Source organism: Rattus norvegicus, chromosome 7 (genome assembly GCF_036323735.1).
Source record: "Rattus norvegicus strain BN/NHsdMcwi chromosome 7, GRCr8, whole genome shotgun sequence".
NCBI lineage: Eukaryota > Metazoa > Chordata > Mammalia > Rodentia > Muridae > Rattus > Rattus norvegicus.
This window is the reverse complement of record NC_086025.1, coordinates 132431650-132451011: the sequence shown is the minus strand read 5'-3', so window position 1 is coordinate 132451011 and position 19362 is coordinate 132431650. Positions and strand designations below refer to the sequence as shown.

General features: G+C 55.2%; 1 protein-coding gene across 4 annotated transcripts in view; it reads left to right on the top strand.

Annotated features, from left to right (window-relative positions):
• The window catches only part of Nckap5l (NCK-associated protein 5-like), a 37070-nt gene extending 19627 nt beyond the window's left edge, over positions 1–17443 (top strand). The window contains exons 2-14 of one of the 4 annotated variants that reach the window (XM_039079328.2): positions 1157–1270; positions 3039–3081; positions 4771–4920; positions 5335–5403; positions 5488–5526; positions 6071–6190; positions 9398–9511; positions 10506–13126; positions 14390–14549; positions 14720–14801; positions 15090–15398; positions 15487–15629; positions 15866–17443. In XM_039079328.2, coding sequence (XP_038935256.1) covers positions 4810–4920; positions 5335–5403; positions 5488–5526; positions 6071–6190; positions 9398–9511; positions 10506–13126; positions 14390–14549; positions 14720–14801; positions 15090–15398; positions 15487–15629; positions 15866–16075 — 3978 coding nt within the window. In that variant the 5' untranslated portion in view covers positions 1157–1270; positions 3039–3081; positions 4771–4809 and the 3' untranslated portion in view covers positions 16076–17443. 4 annotated transcript variants of the gene reach the window in all.
• Positions 17444–19362: the final 1919 nt, after the last annotated feature.

The following is a 19362-nucleotide window of genomic DNA, read 5'->3' as shown; positions in this document are numbered from 1 at the left end:
GCTTTGAACTCTTGAGACTTCTTCCTAAGCTCCTAAGTCTTCCAGGCTTGTGCCACCACACCTACCTTCTTTAATAAATCTTCAGCTTCCTAGGATGTAAAGTTGCTTCCCACCACGCCTGCCAACCTACGCCCACGTGTTAGAAGGAGAGAACCAACTGCTACAAGTTACACGAGCTGACCTCCACGTGTGAGTTGTGGCACACACTTAGGCACACAAACACACAAGTGTAGCATAGATTTAGATGTGACCCCACCCCCGCCCCCATGCCACACGTTTAAGTAGCAGGCTTTTCCTGTGACTCCTCCCAGTGTAGCTGACAGCTTCCTGCTCTCTGCTGGTGGCAGCCTGCAGAGTCTACCCTGGGTTGGCCAGGCCTCTGGAGCAGGGCACGGCAGCATTTCTCCCACAGGATCGGCCGTGACTCTCACACAGCTTAGACAGGTCAGGTCTCCAGTGCATCCCCGCGGGACTCAGGCCTCTGCCTCTGTAGGGGTCACATTTGGAGCAGGTAGTGGTCACCTTTGGGGTGTGTTGTCTCCTCCCGTACTAAAGTACGGAAGACTACAGTGGCCTCAAGTTCTGGCCCTCGCTCCAGCCTGGCATGCTTTTTCGTGATCTTATGAAGAGACATCCTGGTGAATGACCTCTGTGCTCTGTTTTGGATTTCGTCTTCGTGGAGAACACTAGCTTCCCCTAGCTCTACCTTATCATTTCCAGGCGCTAGGCCTTGCCCTGTGCATCCCAGTCACCTTACCAGGACGCAGATGTCTTCATTCGTGCCAACTGCCCTTCCCTGGGGGCTGAGAGGAAAGCTGATGGCCACTGGTCATCAGGAGTCACAGACTGGAGCTGGGGATGCTAGGCGGACAGATTCGGGGTGAGGGCAGAGCTGTTGAATGGTGGATGTAACCTGAGGCCTTTACATTTGTGCGTGAGAAGGGAAACGAGTTCTTAAAATTGTTTTCATTTTTTCCCAGCCCCCCACTTCTAAATATATCAAATGAGATGATGTCGGGAGAAAATCAGATTATACCGAGTTCATTTTACAATGTTAAAATAACAAGGGTCTTTAACTTTAAAGAAGATTTATTATAATCATCGTATGTGTATGAGTGTTCTGCCTGCAGTGTGTAAGGGCATCATGTCTTTGCAGTGCCCCGGGAGGTCAGGAGAAGGTGATGAGCCCCCTAGACCTGGAGTTGCAGGTGTTTGTGAGCTGCCACGTGGGTACTGGGGACTGAACCCTCGTCTTCCACAGGAGCAGAAAGTGAGCCATCTCTCCAACTGCCGGGAGTATATGTTTTTGTGGAGTGTTAACAATTAGTGTTAAGCCAGGTGGTGGTGGCGCACGACTTTAGTCCTAGCACTGGGAGGCAGAGGCAGGTGGATCTCTGAGTTTGAGGCCAGCCTGGTCTACAGAGTAAGTTTCAGGACAGCAAGGGCTACACAGAGAAACCCTGTCTCAGGAAAAAAAAAAAAAAAAAGAGGATTACATAGTTCTTCCTTTTCTGCTTTCAGAGGCACACGCCCACTATGCAATGTGTGAATATACTAAGAAGGACGATCTCAGTGGCAGAATGCTTGCCTGGTATGCCATAGGACCCCTGCCACTGACACACACGCACACGCATACAGCACACACATACGTGCACAAAGACACACACCACACACAGACACACATACCACACACACACAGAGAGACATACATGCAAACACATACACACACACACACGTACACCCCCCCACACACACACATGCACAGAGAGAGACACATAGGCACAGAGACACACACAGACACATACACGCGCACACATATGCGCACACACACATAACACACACAGAGAGACACACACACACCACACACACACCACACACACACACACACACACACAAAGGCTTCTCTCCTTGGCCTCAGAACTTGTAGCTGACTCTTCTCGAGTGTTGGAGGCAGAGACCTGGGAAGGCTGGGCTGTGCTGACAGGGCAGAGGCCTGGAAGGGGAGGTCCTCAGAGAACAGAGTAGGCCAGGCTAGACAGTGCCTAAGACATGTAGACACCCTGCACCTAAGACTCCAGTGTGGGGACCCTGGAATTTGGGTTCACTGTGAACCCAAGACTGTTGCAGACTTTGTACTGCCTGATCAGAAGTGTCCAGTGAGTTCACGCCGAGCACTGTCTGTCACCTCAGTGTGCCCTCTGCCTGCCCTTCCTACTGAGTCGTCTTACCCATTTCTTCCTAAGCCAAGAAAGTTAATTCTCCGGAGTCAGTGTCTTAACTCAAGTCCACCCAGCTGTAAAGCTCTGGGACTCCATACAGCAAGCTCTGCCTACTGTGGCCTTGGGACTGGACAGAGCTTGCATATAAATTGTCTGACATAGCTGAGGGTATGGCTTAGATGTGTCCAGCTGAGCCCACAGAGCCGGGGCACCCATGTCTGTCCAGCATTCTGTGTGAACGAGCTGCAGGGTGGCAGCAAGATCCTTTACCCTGAAATGCTGGTAACCCCAGCCTGCGCTGTCAGAGACATTAATGCAGGGGTACACAAAAGCCTTCTGACACTAAACACACACAGGGTAGACTCAGTGTACATATAGTAACTATTCCTTAATTTGCTCTAAATACAGGCACTGATTATAACATTTATCTCCTCCTGTGATCGGGAGAATTAGAGGCAGTGTGGGTTTGGAAGGGCCCTGAAGTCTCACCTGGGAGGCAGTGACTTCTGGCTCGAATCTGGGGACCTTGGTGGGGCGAGTGGAACCATGTCACTGGACAGAAACTGGGAAGGTTGAGTGGACTTAAGAGGTTGGCCCTGGTTCTTCCCTCTGAGCGCTTTCCCATCGGGGGTTTCATCTAGACCCACCCTGTGTGGGCCTCTGCCTATTGTCAGAGCTTAGTGCTGTCTCCCTAATGTCCCTTGTCCGTTAAGTAGAAGCTTTGAGAACAAAAGGCAGGGCTCTGGGCTTACTCCAGACCCACTACATACACGCACTGAGAGAAGGCAGCCCTGACACCGCTCCTCTGTTCCTTTACAGGTGAGGTGACGCCTCTGGCTGCCAGCGTGAACGTGCCAGCCTGGTGAGGGGACTGGGGCCTGTGCATGCTGGTGACAGGGACTGGGAGAGGGGCTGGGCGTGAGAGAGGCTATACTGTACCTCACAATGGAGGAGAGTGAGGGTTGGGCGCTGAGAGGCTTCCTCTTCTCTCATCCACAGTTGCTAATTCTCTTTTGTGGGGCCTTTAATCGGGCAAGGACCAGGCGGTAGAGCCATCGGCGGAGGCTGAGGGGCATGCACCCCTGGGCACCAAGGTTCCACATAGCAATCAACCAAATAAATAAATAAATAAATAAATAAATAAATAAATAAGCCAGATTTCTTTTGGCTCTTGGCAAGGAAGACAGTGTAAAGTGGCTTTGTCTGTGGTGGCAAAAGTCTGAGGTAAAAACTGTTCACAGCTACTGGCTGGGAAGCCGGGAGCCAGGAGGTTAGCGACCGAGCTGCATCCTCCAAAGGCATAAAGATTGCTGCTCCGGAAACTGTGGGCTCAAGATGAGCTCATGGGCGACATTTCAGAGTCAAGCCGTGACATCTGTAACAGGAAGGGTCTAGGACGAAAGGTGAAGACTTGTCATTTCAAGCTAACAGCAACATCAAGAGCCTCGTTGATGAGACGCACACAGTCCGTGACAGTCCGAGACCTGCTGTGCTCGTGTGCGTCCAGGGTAGACTAGTCTCTGGTCCTCGGTCTTTGTCCTGCATGCCAGAGTACACAGGAAGAGTGAGGTTGGTCAGAGAAGTGGGTACTGTGTGCCCAGTGCGCAGAAGCTGACAGCCTTGGTCAGGGGACCATCCTAGAGCTGCTGAGAGCCCATCAAGCACAAGCAGAGCTTGAGAGAGAACAGTGCCCAGGCTGCAAGGCAGGTGGCACCAAGAGGCACCAGCAGAGAGACCTGTGTGTGCAAAGCCGCTGGTCCACTGGGACCTGGGTGGCAGTGTTTTAAGCTCTCTCAGGGTGCCTGGATTGATTGGAGCCAGAAGAGGGAGTGTTGAAGACACAGACGGTGCTTCTTGATGTGTCCAAGAGGAGACATAGCTGGCTTGTGGGTGCTGGGAAGCAAACCTGGGTCCTCGGGAAGAGCAGCCAGCCCTCTTACCCGCTGAGCCATAGATTCAGCCCATCCTTACTTTTCAAATCCCCTTCGTGCCGGGCATGGTGGTGCACACCTTTAGTCCCAGCACTCAGGAGACTGAGGTAGACAGATCTCTGTGAGTTCAAGACCAGACTAGTTTACAGAGTGAGTCCAGGACAGACAGGGCTTGTTACACTAAGGAACCCTGTCTCATAAAGCCAGATAGATAGATAGATAGATAGATAGATAGATAGATAGATAGATAGATAGATAGATAGATATAGATAGATAGATAGATAGATAGATAATAGATAGATAGATAGATAACTATCCCTTGGCAGACAAGTGTTACGTGTCAACAGTGAGTTGCATTAGTTAAAGTTGTTGTTACTTTGTAAACAGGGATGTTGAGTCCCAGGGCAGCTGATTCACTAGCCGAGAATTCGGAGTCTAGGCCCCCATGCAGGGCGTGTGTGAGGGCTGGGGTTTCTATAGGCACAGCCTCTGTCAGGATGGGGCGAGTAAACAGGAGTTGCCCAGCCTGACCTTGAGCTGTTACGTTATCACCAGTGTAACAGAGGTCACTAGAGAGTTTTGTCATCCTCCTCCTGTCTTCTCTTCTTTCCTGGGAGTAGCCTGCCAGGTCTTGTTCCCAGACCCTGACTCCTAAGGCCATGGACCAGCCGGCCGGAGGCACTGGAAACCTAAGGCCAGCGTCTGGCGAAGACAGCAGCATGGAGCTCGGCACCTGCCAGGAGCTGCTGCACCGACTTCGGGAACTGGAGGTGTGTGGTGGCAGACACGGTAGGGTAGCAGTGCCCAGCAGAACCCCGGGAGTCAGGGCTGCCCACCTCTGAGCTCAGGGCGGAGAAGGCTTGCCAGGTGGGATGGCTGGACGTTTCTTTACTAAAGCTCCCCCTGGGAAGCCCCTGGTTCCTCTTCACTCTCCAGTTCAGGTGGCAACAAAGGGTATACAGCTGCCCTATACCCCGAGTGTCTTTTCTCCCCCATCTTTATGGCCCTGCTGGCTCCAAGGACAGTGGTGGTCATAGAGGCTACTGGGTATAACAGTCAGATAGCCCTGGCCCAGGAGTTTAATGGACAGGGCAAAGCTTGCCCACTCTGCCCCCGCTCCCTCACTCCTGGGCACAAGGAATACAAATGACCTCAAGGTTTCCTTTTCCACCTCACCCCTGTAGGCAGAGAACTCGGCACTTGCACAGGCTAATGAGAACCAGCGGGAGACTTACGAACGCTGTCTGGATGAGGTCTGTGGGGTTTATCAAAGGACAGTGCTGGGACGGGGTGGGTAGGCACAATGCTAGCTCAGCTAATGGGCTTTGTGTCCCCAGGTTGCCAACCACGTGGTGCAGGCGCTACTGAACCAGAAGGTGAGTGGATTCAGGACTCTCACCCCCACCCAACTGCTTCGAACAGACCAGGGTATAGTCAGGAGGCCCTGCCCCGGGACTCCAGAGACCTGCGCAGCCAAGCCTCACCCACCACAGAGTGGCCTAGGAGGAGCTCCCTTGGGCTCATTATTCTCTACCAGGAAGGAGGGTGGGTTTGATTTGAGCTGAAGTACCAACTCTTACCCAAACCCCAGCCGACTTCTCTATTGCTTTCCAAACCCGTCCAACGCTGTGAGGCTCATCGGCCTCGAAAGTCTTCCTTGGGTCACTATGACACGGGCCACTTGGACTTTGGGGTCACCCACGTCTTGGGTGCCCCTCCCTTTTGACACGGTTTCTAAGAGGGAGGAAGGCAGCTGCAGAGGTGTGGAAGCGACAGAGACTGGCCTTTATCATTCATTAGGACAGTAAACCTAGAGGACTCATCCCCAGAGGCTATATGTAGCTGTGAGTACAGCTGGTGGGGCGGGAAGTCACTCTCCTGCCTCCTCACCTTTACTTCCTGTCCTTCCTGTGTGGACAGGACCTGCGGGAGGAGTGCATCAAGCTGAAGAAGAGGGTGTTTGACCTGGAGCGGCAGAATCAGATGCTCAGCACACTGCTGCAGCAGAAGCTACAGCTCACGACCAGCTCCCTCCCTCAGGTGGGCAGACACTCCTCAACACAAGTGTGGCCATGCAGGGAAGCCACACTTGGACTAACAGACTTGCATGTGAGCTGAAGGAACACTTCCCAAGTCCCTACAAACTCGTCTGTCACACTGTTCCCAGGTTCTCCCTACTCAGCCTGGTAGCAACCTTAGTTGTTGTTGTTGGAGGAGGAGGGGGAGGATAGGCTTTCACTCTGCATCAGTGACTGGACTTACACTCAGGTAATCCTCCTGCCTCAGCTACCCAGGTACTAAGATGAGCAGCATGGCCCTCACTCCCAGCGCGCCCCTTCTTATTAACAGAGAAAGTTCGGATTTGCTCCTGCCCTGTGTGGAGAGTTGGGTGGAGGCTGCAACGCAGTTATTTCCAGCTCCCTAGAGGCCCCTGTGGCCACTGACGTGGCTTCTTCCTGGCCAGGGCCAGGGCAGGGCTAAGCATAGGAGCCCAGAGCTGTGTGTCACAGGGAGGACAAGAACGGCACTTCACCCCGTTAACTGAATGTGGACGGCAGCACATACTGGCTTGCATGTTCACAGACACTGTCTTCTGCTGGCAGCCTGGACCCTGCCCACCCTGGGAACAGCTGGGCGGGGGAGGGGGTGGCTCTGGGAATGAGTGCTGGGTCAGTCGTCACGGATGTCACTCTGTCAGGAGTCCCAAGGATGGAGTAAGAGAGAAGAGCAGTCTGGAAGTCAAGGAGAGTAGCAGGCTGCTTCTGAGGGCAGCCAGCCCCTGCCCCCATTTTGACTAGGAAAGAAACGCTCTGTCGGGGCAGAGCTGAGCCATGTCTGTCTGAACGCGTGTGTCTGTCTGACTCCCTATGAACCGGGTCCCTGGCAGCAGTGGACAGTCCTCAGTTGCCCCTGCCGCTGTTGTGCCTCTGCAGGAACCCCTGGGCCCAGCCGTCACCAGGCTCCCCCCATTCCAGTGACTGGTAACCAAACTCAGAACAGCCTAAAGTCACTTTTTAAAAAACCTGAATGAACTCTGGGATCACTAAGGTTCAGTCCAGTAGATCTCTCCCCCAAGTTACCATGATGCAATGGAAAATTACAGGCGTTAAATGTTGGCCTCAAATAAACTGGGGTTGGGTTTTTAACTGAACTGCTTTTTAGCTAAGCGTGAGCTTGGGCAAAGTATCAAACTATATAAACCACAGATTTCCCCCTTACAAATGGGCACAAAACGCTTGCCTTACTCGTCCTTGCAAGGATTAAATGAGATAATATACAGTGCTTGGTTCACAGAAAGTCAGTCAACGGCAGTTTAGTATTAGTGTGACTCCTAGGGTGTGCTTCGCTAGGTTGAAAGCTCCATTGAGCAGACACTAATTAAGCTTTCCTTGGGAGCCAGGCCTTTGCCAAGGCCTGAGGAACTGAACTGATCTCAAGGCCCTGTGGGTGTTACATCCTGTGCATGGTGAGTGTGTCCCTGGACGGCTGAGACAGCCAAGAGGCAGTCGATGGACAGCCGTGCTACAGAGTCAAGTGTGACAGCCCTTCTTGTCCCGGGTACAGGATAGGGGCAACCAGCCCTCAGAGGACTAGGAGGCCTGGGGGATGGCTTGCTTGGTGGTAAGGGACTTGTCATACAAATGTTAGGGCTTGTGCGTAATCCCCAGCACCCCGTGTGAAATGCTGGACAGGACGCTGTGCACTTACAGTCCACGCTCTGAGATGGACACAGGAAGGACCCCGTGGTCCACTGGCCAGCTGAGCCTACTCTTTGAGCCCCAGGTCCTAGTGATGAACCCTATTTCTAAGAAACAAGGCAGGTGACTCCTGAGGAACAGCCCTCAAGCGTGTGTGCGGGGGTGTGTGTGTGCGCGCGTGTGTGTGTGTGTGCATGTGTGCACGTATGCACACAGACTTAAGAAAGTTCCTGCAAGGAAATGACATTGAACCTGAGTGTGGTGTGAAGAACCTGACAAAGGGTCTGGAGAAGGAATCCCCATGGAAAGGACCCCCAGACCGTGGCAACGCTTTCAGCTTGGGTAGATGAAGGATGTGTGAAAGGAAGTGGGGAGGAAGAGCGGGAGCTGCTGGAAGAATCCACAGGCCCGGGGGAGAAGATCTGCAGCCATCGGCCAGGGAAGGAGGCTTCACAGCACAAAGGCACTCGAGGGAAGGACGTGTCCACTTCCTTGTGCAAGACTAAACGCCACCGAATGAAGTCAAGAGTATCGGAATGCCAGGCACTGTGAGGCCAGAAGTGCAGCTCTGGGCTGCAAGTGGCCAAAGGCAAAGCCTAGATGCTACAGGGGTTTAAAGGCTGCGGGGGACAAGGTGAGTGAAGGGTTAAAGCTGATTCTTCCCCGTTCAACATGCAAGAACTCTGAGGACCAAGAGAGTCAGCAAAATAGGAAGCCGGGGCTACTTGATCCTTGTACAATCTGGAGAGTGGTCTCCCATTCCCATGAGACCAGGGAACACAGAATGACAGCTCGCTGCCGTGTGTGTGTGTGTGTGTGTGTGTGTGTGTGTGTGTGTGTGTGTGTGTGTGTGTGTGTGTGTGTGGTGTGTGTGTGTGAGAGAGAGAGAGAGGAGGGGGGGGGAAGCGCATGCACAGCAGAGGTCAGCCTTGGTGTGTGATGTCCTTCAGATGCTGTCCACCTTGTCCTGGAGAGACACAGGAAAGGAAGAGGGCCTGTTGCTGGCCTCTTGCTAGCTGCAAGCTGGAGTGAACTGTGCACACTACTGTGCCTGGTTTTTGTGGGGAAAGGGGTATGGGAAAGTGTTCATTTTTTTGAGATAGGTCTTCTCTGTGTGGCCCTGGCTGTCCTGACTGGCCTCGAACTCACAGATATCCACCAGCCTCTGCCTTCCGAGTGCTGCCACCGCCTGGCATGGCTTCATCTTCTTAGATCCTAGGTGGTCAGAGCAGGAAGGGACGCTCGTGGTGGTGTTCTTTTTAAGGGAGAAAGCTAAGTTGTTTTGGAGCCGAGGTAGGTGCACTGGGTCGGACCTGACACTGTCTGCTGTGCCATGCCCATGTCTCCCAGCCCAAATCCTTTGCTCTAGTCCGCTTCTACATCACCCAGACCTTTACTGTCTTCAGACTGTGCCCTGTTTTTAGGCTGCCTTATCAGCAAAGGGTCAAAATTAGAGCCATATCATAGGTCAGGAGGCATCCCTGGAGGGGCACGGTGGACCTGTGCCTGGCTCTGTGAAGGGTCAATGACAACTGTGCTCTCTCTGCAGATCCCACTCACCCCACTCCAGCCACCATCAGAACGACCAGCCTCCCCGTCCCCAAACGCTGCTGAGGGACCAGCCACCACTCTGCCTTTAGGACACTGTGCTGGGCCAAGAGAGGTAGGAGCAGCGGGTCCTGGGGTTTGTGTCTCACTGGCTAAAGGCTCCACTGCAGGTTCTTAACAAGTCTCAGGGGAAAGGCTGTTTCCTCTGCAGACTCCTGTCCGGGATTGAAGTGTGAGCCCTCAGCTGTCAGCCCCACACCAAGAAAAACAGGCCCACCCCTCCCCCCAGTCATGGCCTGCAGGCAAATGTATGAAGTCATGCATCGGAGTCCCAGCACACACTTGCAGACTTTCCATGCTGACACCAATCTGCAGGACACCTCGGGCCCTTACTTTGTGGGATTAAACAATCGCTATCCTCATTTCAAAGGTGGCACCATGACACTTAGAGGACAAACGACTTGCTGAAGGTCCTGTGAAGGAGGTAGTGAAGGAGGTAGAGCTGGACTTGCTCTCCTGACTCCAGAGCGCATGTAGTTAAGCACAGTGCAGGGCAGGGCCAGGTAACAGGAGGTTTGCACAGGGCCATCCCCAGGCCCACTGGCACTCCTGTCTGCCAGTCAGCTCTGACTGGGCAAGGCCCAGGCTTGCCTGCCGCGGATGACTGAGGTCTCAGCTATGATGCACCCCCTTCTTCTTTACTCTCTGGGGCCAGCACGCAGGCAGGGTCCCTCCATCCTAGAGCAAGCACAGGCCAGCACTAACTGGTCAGGCTGGCTGTGTAAAAAGAGTAGTGGGAATGGAGGCTGGACATGGGGGACCCAGTCTACTCAGAGGAGAGTGAGGTACGACAGCCCAGCTTGGCAGGGCTCAGCCATCCTAGAGGAAGCCAAGGCATCCTATCTGCCATCAGAATGACCAGCCTTCCCGTCCCCAAACACTGCAGAGGGACCGGCCAATCGCTGTGGGACAGACAGGGGAATGAGAGCTTGTTCCTAGAATACTTTTCTGAAATGTTTACCTTAAGGCCTGGGCCTCATGTACCAGCTGTACAGTCAGATAGCAGCCACACAGTCAGCCTCTCCTCCTCACGCCCTTTCTCCTCCCAGGTGTGTTGGGAGCAGCAGTTACGCCCAGGCGGCCCAGGCCCCCCGGCCACTCCACCCCCAGCGCTGGATGCCCTGTCCCCATTTCTTCGGAAGAAAGCTCAGATTTTAGAGGTCCTGCGAGCCTTGGAAGAGACTGACCCTCTGCTTTTGTGCTCACCCGCCACCCCCTGGAGACCCACAGGCCAAGGCCCTGGATCCCCAGAGCCCATCAATGGCGAGCTCTGTGGCCCACCACAGCCTGAACCCTCACCCTGGGCACCCTACCTACTGCTCGGTCCTGGGAGCCTAGGGGCACTGCTGCACTGGGAGCGTGCCTTGGGGGGCCCTGGGGAAGAAGAAGGCATCAGGCAACCCTGGGCTTCTAGCAGGGCCCCACTGCCAGCCCAGGGCCCCGGCGCTGGCCCACACTGTGCCCCGGGCAGCAGCTCCTCGTCATCTTCTGATGAAGCAGGAGACCCCAATGAAGCCCCCAGCCCCGACACCCTGCTTGGTGTCCTGGCCCGCAAGCAGTTAAATCTGGGCCAACTCCTTGGGGACACAGAGATTTCCCTCCCAGCTTTCCTGGCTGGGGCTACTGGCCCCCTCAGCGGCGACCACCCCCACCCAAGTGCTGGGAAGCTGTCCTCACCAGATCCAGGAGCCCCACAGGTGTCCAAGTCCAAAGGCCTCCCAAAGTCAGCTTGGGGTGGAAGTGCCCCAGAGGCCAGCAGGCTGGGCTTTGGTGCTACCTCAGAGGGCCAGGGGCCCCTTCCCTTCCTCAGCATGTTCATGGGTGCAGGGGACGCCCCGCTGGGCTCCCGGCCTGGCCATTCCCACTCCTCTTCTCAGGTGAAAAGCAAGCTCCAGATTGGGCTCCCTTCCCCCGGGGACGCCCAGGGACCCCTCCTGCCCTCTCCAGCCAGAGGTCTCAAGTTTCTCAAGCTGCCTCCAGCCTCAGAGAAGGTCCCTAGCCCTGGAGGTCCCCAGCTCAGCCCTCAGCTTCCCCGGAGTTCTCGAATCCCTTGTCGCAACAGTGGCTCAGATGGCAGCCCCTCCCCACTGCTGGCACGAAGGGGTCTGGGTGGAGGGGAGCTTTCCCCAGAGGGGGCACAGGGCCTGCCCAGCAGCCCTTTACCCTGCTCTGCAAACCCAGACTCTGCGCAACTCAGAACCTCTCAGTCGGCTGTGTCCACTACACTGTCTGCAGGGCCAGTAGTGTCTCCCTGCTTTGAAAACATCCTGGACCTTTCCCGGGGCACCTTTAGGGGTTCTTCCACAGAGCCACCTCCATCCCCACTGCAGGTGCCCACCTACCCACAACTGACTCTCGAGGTACCCCAGACCCATGAGGTCCTCAGGAGCCCTGGGGCCCCCAGCCCTGGCCTCCCGGGACCCTGTCCCTACAGCAGCCCCCAGGAGAAGAGTGTGGACAGGGCAGGCTCCGAGTCTCCCCATCTCAGCCGCAGGACCCCATGTGGCTCATCCAAGAAGCCTGGCCAGGGATCAGGGCGACGACCTGGTGATCCTAGCCACACACCTCTGCGAGACAGATTGGCAGCACTTGGAAAACTGAAGACGGGCCCAGAGGGGCCTCTGGGTCCAGAAAAGAACGGAGTGCCAGCCCGGTCTAACACAGAGAAGGCCAAGGCACCAGTGCGGTCAGGCGAGTGTCCTGGAGATGTGTCTCCCAGCACGAGACCTCTCGAACAGCCAGAAGCTAAGGGTATCTTTCGGGGAGCAGTAGCCTTGGGCACAAGCAGCCTGAAGCAGCAGGAACCTGGACTTACTGATCTTGGTGCCCGAGTCTATTCCTCCCACTCCATGGGAGCTCGAGTAGACCTGGAGCCCATCTCACCAAGGAGCTGCCTCACCAAAGTGGAGCTAGCCAAGAGTCGGCTAGCAGGGGCTCTGTGTCCCCAGATGCCCCGCACACCTGCAAAAGTGCCAACCTCAGCCCCTAGCCTGGGCAAACCCAAAAGCCCTCACAGCAGCCCAACAAAGCTGCCCTCCAAGTCACCCACCAAGGTGGTGCCCCGCCCTGTGGCACCCTTAGGCACCAAGGAGCCCCCCAAGCCTGACAAAGTGAAGGGCCCACCTTGGGCAGATTGTGGCACCACGGTTGGCCAGCCTACATCCCCAGTACCTGGTCCGGTCGACCAGAGCCCGGGCCCAGAAGGGCCAGTACCACACTCAGCCATTGAGGAGAAGGTGATGAAGGGTATTGAGGAGAACGTGCTGCGCCTTCAAGGTCAGGAGCGGACTCCGGGCTCCGAAGCCAAGCACCGCAATGCCAGCAGCATTGCCAGCTGGTTCGGCCTCAAAAAGAGCAAGCTACCAGCTCTGAACCGCCGCACAGAGGCCGCCAAAAACAAGGAAGGGGCCGGTGGGGGCTCCCCGCTCCGGAAAGAAGTCAAGACAGAAGCCTGGAAGCTGGAGGCTGAGAGCCTCAACATTTCCAAGCTGATGGCGAAGGCAGAAGACCTGCGCAGAGCGCTGGAGGAAGAGAAGGCATATCTGAGCAGAGCCCGCCCACGGCCTGGGGGCCCAGCCACAGTGCCCAGCCCCAGTGTGGGGCAGCCACAAGGCCAGCTAACCGGCATGTATCAGGGTGCAGACACATTCATGCAACAGCTACTGAACAGGTGAGGGCCTGGGACCAGGGGTCAGATACTCAGTGGGCCGGGGAGTTTGAGCTTCCCAGGGGTCAAGGGGAATACAGTGCCAGCCTGTGAGCTGGTGACCTGGCCAAGACAGAAGTTAGGACTCAGAAGAGGGGGTTTCCTCCCCCATCCTCCTCACTGGCTGGCTGGTGTTAACTCAGTGAGAATAGCTTCCATTTGCTGTATTAACTTTCCCAGATCCCTGTCCCCTGCAGCCCCTCAGGTACCCGAATACACTAGGACTGCTTCCTAGCTGGTTGGATGAAAGTCCACCTTGGGGCAGGGACAAGAAAGCTCCCTTTTGACCCCTGCCACTACAGAGTTGTGGTTTAGGGAAGGGGACCACTTACAGTGTTTACTCTGTCTGGGTAAAAAGGCTGAAGGAGTTAGACCCTGGAAAAGGCACTAATCCTAGGCTACCGTGTTCTCAGAAATCCCGGGGCGGCAAGCCAGGACTGATGTATGTAGTCCTGAGTGTGAACTGGTCTGTCAGTAAGCTAGGGACAGTGACCCTGGGAGGAGTTGAAGGTGGGGTCCCGTGTTCTTTCCTGCCCTTCTGTCTCTCTGCTTGCCCCCCCCCCCCACCTGCCTCAGGAGGTGCTGAAGACAGACAGCATCCACAGGTCCCTCTCCCAGGATGGGCAGCAGAGGACACCTCTCTAGGGCCAGCTGTATTGGAGGGTTTGTGGCTGGTGTGTTAGTCTGGTTGTATCACTAATTAAATGTGTTTCTAAGACAAACTACTTTTATGAAGAGGATCGTTGTGGCCCATGGTTCTAGAGACCTAGGGGCCACATCTGGTGATTGCCTTCTAAGTCCTGTGGCAACCCAGAGTGTCAACGGGATGAGGCATGGAGTGTGGTGCTTGCCATCTGTCTCTTTAAAAGCCACCAGTCATGGGAGTCTGTGTCCTCATGACCATGACTATGACTAATCCTAGTTGCTTCCTGAGAGGTTCTACCTCTGAAAGCATTTTCAGCTTTTTGTGCTTGTTTGAGACAGGGTCTGAATATGTAGGCTGGCCTGAAATGCCCTGTGTAGACCAGGCTAGCCTCGAGTTCAGAGCCCCGCCTGCCTCTGCGTGGTGCTGCCCAACAACAGCATTTGCATCCCAGCACCTCATTGGGAATGTAATGGTATATTACAACGCCTAAAGCCTTGACAGACACCCCAGCTAAGCCTGGATCTGAGCAGCTGCAAGGCACCCACCACCTTCCCTCACATCCACTACTCTCTGGTCCTCAGGGTGGATGGCAAGGACCTGCCCCCCGAGAGCTGGCGGGAGCCCAAGCCTGAGTATGGGGATTTCCAGCCAGTGTCTAGTGACCCCAAGAGCCCCTGGCCTGCCTGTGGGCCTCGGAATGGCCTGGTAGGCCCGCTGCAGGGCTGCGGAAAACCGGGGAAGGTAAGTTCACGATCAGGACCTGCGCTGAGAGCCCAGCTCCAGTCCTCCTAGGCACCCAGAAGCCGTTAGTCTACCCTGTGCCTACCACCTGGCCTCCCACACCCCAAAGGTGCTATGGGGGCCTTGGGGAGGCACCGGAACGGACACTCGGGTCTTCTGTGCCCACACAGCCCATCAGTGAGCCGGGTAGGCGGGAAGCGATGCCCCCAGAAGACAACCTGGCCGAGCCAGTGTCCACCGCGCACTTCACAGGTCAGCAGGGTCCCCTTCTCTCCCGTCGCTGCCGCAGCAGTGCCAGGTCCTGGGTGGCATCTTGATGCTCAGCCCTGACTGGGGATGTGGATCTCGGTGGTGCCATAGGGATGGTTCTCCCTGCCCTGAGGGGCACCTGTGAGAAGCTGAGGGAGAGGTGCAGAGGTGGGGTGAGTTCTGCAAGAGGAGTCTTTGGAGCCATGAAAACCCTGAGTGGGATGGCCTGAAACTGGGAGAGGGAACAAAGGGTCTGAGCCTCACACTTCTGTGCGTCCTTCTCCTCCACAGCCTGTGGCTCCTTGACTCGGACCTTGGACAGTGGCATTGGGACCTTCCCACCCCCAGATCACAGCAGCAGTGGAACCCCCAGCAAGAACCTCCCCAAGACCAAGTCGTTTCGTCTGGATCCCCCGCCAGGGGCGCCCGCAGCTCGGCCTCCAGGCCTCACCAAAGTCCCCCGCCGTGCCCACACGCTAGAACGGGAGGTGCCAGGCATAGAAGAGCTGCTGGTGAGTGGGCGGCACCCCAGCATGCCCGCCTTTCCTGCCCTGCTCACTGCTCCTCCAGGACACCGCAGCCACCAGACCTGTCCTGACGGTGAGTGTCCCAGCACGTGGTAGGACACCCCTAAGAGGAGCCTCAGGGCTGGACAGATAACGTCCACTCTCCCCTTCTTCCTGGACAGATCCCTGTGAAGACCCAGGCCCTCCCCCGCCTGTCCAGCTGGCCAAGAACTGGACCTTTCCCAACACCAGAACATCTGGCAGCACCAGTGACCCCTTCCTGTGCCCACCCCGACAACTGGAGGGACTGCCTAGGACCGCCATGGTAAGGTTACAGAAGGGAGAGGAAAGAGGGCTACATACCTGGAGGGAAAGATTGGAGGGTGGATGTCTGTGAGGTACGTGCAGCCAGCACCTCCAGGGGGAATGAGGGGGGGATAAGCTCACCCACCCATCCCATTTGGGGAGGTTTCCATTACTCCTCAGAACCCTGCCTCTGTGGACCCCCTCAGCAGTCCAGGCGAGTACGATTCCTCTCTGAACGGTACTCCTCTTCTCTAGGCCCTGCCCGTGGACCGAAAACAGAGCCTGGATCCCAGCCGCACATCTATGCCTCAGGGCCCAGCATTTGGAGGCAGCCGTACCCCCAGCACGTCAGACATGGGCGAGGAAGGCAGAGTGGCCAGTGGGGGCGCTCCCGGGCTGGAGACCTCAGAATCCCTAAGTGACTCCCTCTATGACTCGCTGTCCTCCTGCGGGAGTCAGGGTTGAGGGACTGCACCCACTGCAGCTCCTCTGGAGCTAGGGACCCCAGAGGACCTGCCTCCGTGCTCCACGCCTTGGAGCCGGGGAGGCTTGATCCGAAGGGACCAAGGAGAAGGTGGGTGAGAAGGCGACAGGGGTCCCTGGCATATGCCACCGCTGCTGTGAGACAACCATGCCCAGCTCAGGGAGAGACCTCACCCCCTTCACTCCTCAGAGTAAGGCTCTGCTCTAAGGGATGGGGGCTCCAGGCTGCTTAGTCCCAGCTCCCTCTTCAGGCCGAGCCATCTTTCGGTGCTGGGCTTCCTGCCCACCAGCTGTGCCACCTCTGCCCAACCTGGCTGCAACCCTGCCCCAAAGCCCCCATGGGGCTGATTTTGGAAGCCCCAGGCTTACGGAGTTTGGGGAGTGAGGGGGACAAGTTGCCTTCTCTCTCTGCCCTGGTCCTCCCTGCTGTCTGAATGGTGCTGCCTCCTTTCCCCACATCGTGGGGTCTGTCTGTCTGTCTTCATCTTTGTTTATATATATATATATATATATATATATATATATATATATATATATATATATATATATATATATATATATATATATATATATATAAAAGCGCCTGGCCAAGTCCCCACGCCCGACCCGCACTGCGGTTAATTTATCTGTTGTTGAATGGCAGCCTCTGCTCCTGCGGTATCCCTAATAAAATATGGAGGCCTCTCCCCACCGCGACTGTTGTATGGCAACGCCACCATATGCTGTCTTCTCTATAACCCTTCAGGTGGATGGGTGTGCACTTTCAGGGCTTTGTGAGGCTGTGTGCCCTGGAGGAGATGGCTGGAGACCCCTAGGAGGTGACTTACAGGGACCTGCTTAGATCTAAGATTGGGAGAATGTCCCTGACTTGGTGGGGCACAAGGCCATGCAGCCTTGGAGAGAAAATGGGAGAAGAGGTCTGTGATCATGCACTCAAGCCCCTCCGTGTGCCAGATAGGGGACAGGCCAGTTCAGAGCAGTCTCACTGGCTTATGTGAAGGCGTAGAACAAGTCAATGACTACCCAGGCTGAAAGGGAAGAAGCCTGGTAGGAATCCCCTCACACCTGCACACCATGCAGTCTCTCTCCCCATGTCCCCATGCTTTATAAACCATCTCTGTATGGCTTGGGAGCACTAGAAGAAGCCAAGGATATTTATCACCAGAGCTGGCGTTCCAAATAACCGTATCACTACAGACCTTGGTTTTCCTCATCTGTATATTAGATTGTGGAAGGCCAGGTGGTCCTGTCAGCAGCCTTCTCCTTCATGCTCTGTGCTCCGTCCCACATCTGGCCTCTGCCTTCTTCCTTCAGCTGAGGTCATCATTAAAGAAATTAACAAGGGTCTGATGATGCAGTCTCATTCCTGCCCTCTTCCTAGGAGGGCTAAAGAAGTCTGCATCCTCCTGACTGGTTTCTTGACCTATTATTGGTCTAAGTCTGATGCATTACATCATTTCCTGTTAGAACTGCTTTGGCCTTCTGGATCCCGTTCCTTCCTGGAAAGGAATTTGGCATGGTGGGCTTGATTTCCTTACATCTCCTTCCCTTCAAAGCTAAGACCAAAGGGCCCATCCGTGTTCTCTCCAGGATCTGGTCAGTATGCTAGGAACTTGAATATACCAGGTGCCACCTCACTCCCTGGGTCAGTACGAGTTGACTGGAGAAATGACCCAGGGCATGGACCATAATGGTCCCCGGAGGCAGCCCTGCCCACCATGGTTCTGCCTGAGCCCAGTCAGCATTAGCCCAGATGATAATGCCCAGCCCCTGACCCCGCCCACACCGGAGGGAGCATGTGGGTGCGTTTACTGATACTCCAGGGAACCCAGTTTCTTGGCCGCCAAGAAAAGCTTCGCTGAAAGCCTCCTTGATCCTGGCTGGGGCAGAACACTTGGTGTCTCCGTTTGCAACAGCTGCTTGCAAAGTTCCAGTGACCTCACTCTCCTCAAGAACAATGGGCGAATGTTCATGTAAGACCTCAGCTGGTTTTCCTGAACACAGGAAGTTCAGACTGCCAAACAGCTGCCCTCCCCCCAGAAGGCCAAAAGCAAAAGGTGGGAAAGAGGCAGCCCACACTGGCACCTCTCTTTTTGCAGGACTCCCCGCCCTCCCTCCCCACACCCCAAAAAAGAAAAAGAACTGAGCCTCACTGGGCTGCCAGGGCTTTATCGCTCCCCTCCTTTTCCCCTACAAATAGTATGTTTTGTTTCCTTTAAAAAAGTTTAAAAAAAGAAAACATGCGCTTCGGCAGACTCCTGACCCCGCCCTTGCTCTCTGGGGCAATTCAAGTGGTATAAATAAATCCCTTAAAGCCACAAGCTCGCCTCACCGTAAGTACTTGTGGACCTGTCTGATTTTAGAGTAGGGACCAGCTTTTTAAAAAAAAAAAAAAAGGGGTTGGGGATTTAGCTCAGTGGTAGAGCGCTTGCCTAGGAAGCGCAAGGCCCTCGGTTCGGTCCCCAGCTCCGAAAAAAAGAACCAAAAAAAAAAAAGTTTTAATTATTAAAGACCTAAATTTGGGCTGGTTCACAGCCATCCCTAACTCCAGTTTCAGGGTACCTCTTGCTGTGGGAACATGAACCCTAGTTTCAAACACCTAGCCAGCACCTACATAAAAGCCAGGCTAGAAGGTGTGTGTCTGTAACCTCAGTACTTGGGGAAGGGAAGGGGGAGGGGGTGGGCAAAACCAGGTGGCTATCAGGGCTTGATAAGTAGCCAGGCGGGACAATGCTAAGTCATAGGTTCAATAACAGGCTGTCTTCCCCCCCCCACCCCCTCAGCTGAGTACTGAACCCAGGGCCTTGTACTTCTAGGCAAGCGGTCTACCACTGAGCTAAATTCCCAACCCCCAATAACAGGCTGTCTTAATAAGAAAGCAAGGCCAAGTTTGGTGGCTCACACTGTTGATCCCAGCACTTGGGAGGCAGAGGCAGGTGGATCTCTAAGTTTGAGGCTAACTTGGTCTACAGAGTGAGTTCTAAGTCATCCAGGCCTACACAAAGAAACTGTTTCAAACACACACACACACACACACACACACACACACACACACACACACACACACACGGGGGGTGGGGGGCAACCTTTTTGGAAGCCAGGTGTGAGTTGTTAACACCTGTGACCTCAGCACCTGGGAGGGAGGGGCAGGAGGTCAGGCTCTCCAGGCCTTCCGAGCTACAGAATGTAGCCTCAGCTACAGAAGAGCCTGTTTCAAAAACAGCCCCTGGTGGCTCACAGTAAAGGCCTTACCACCAAGCCTGACAACC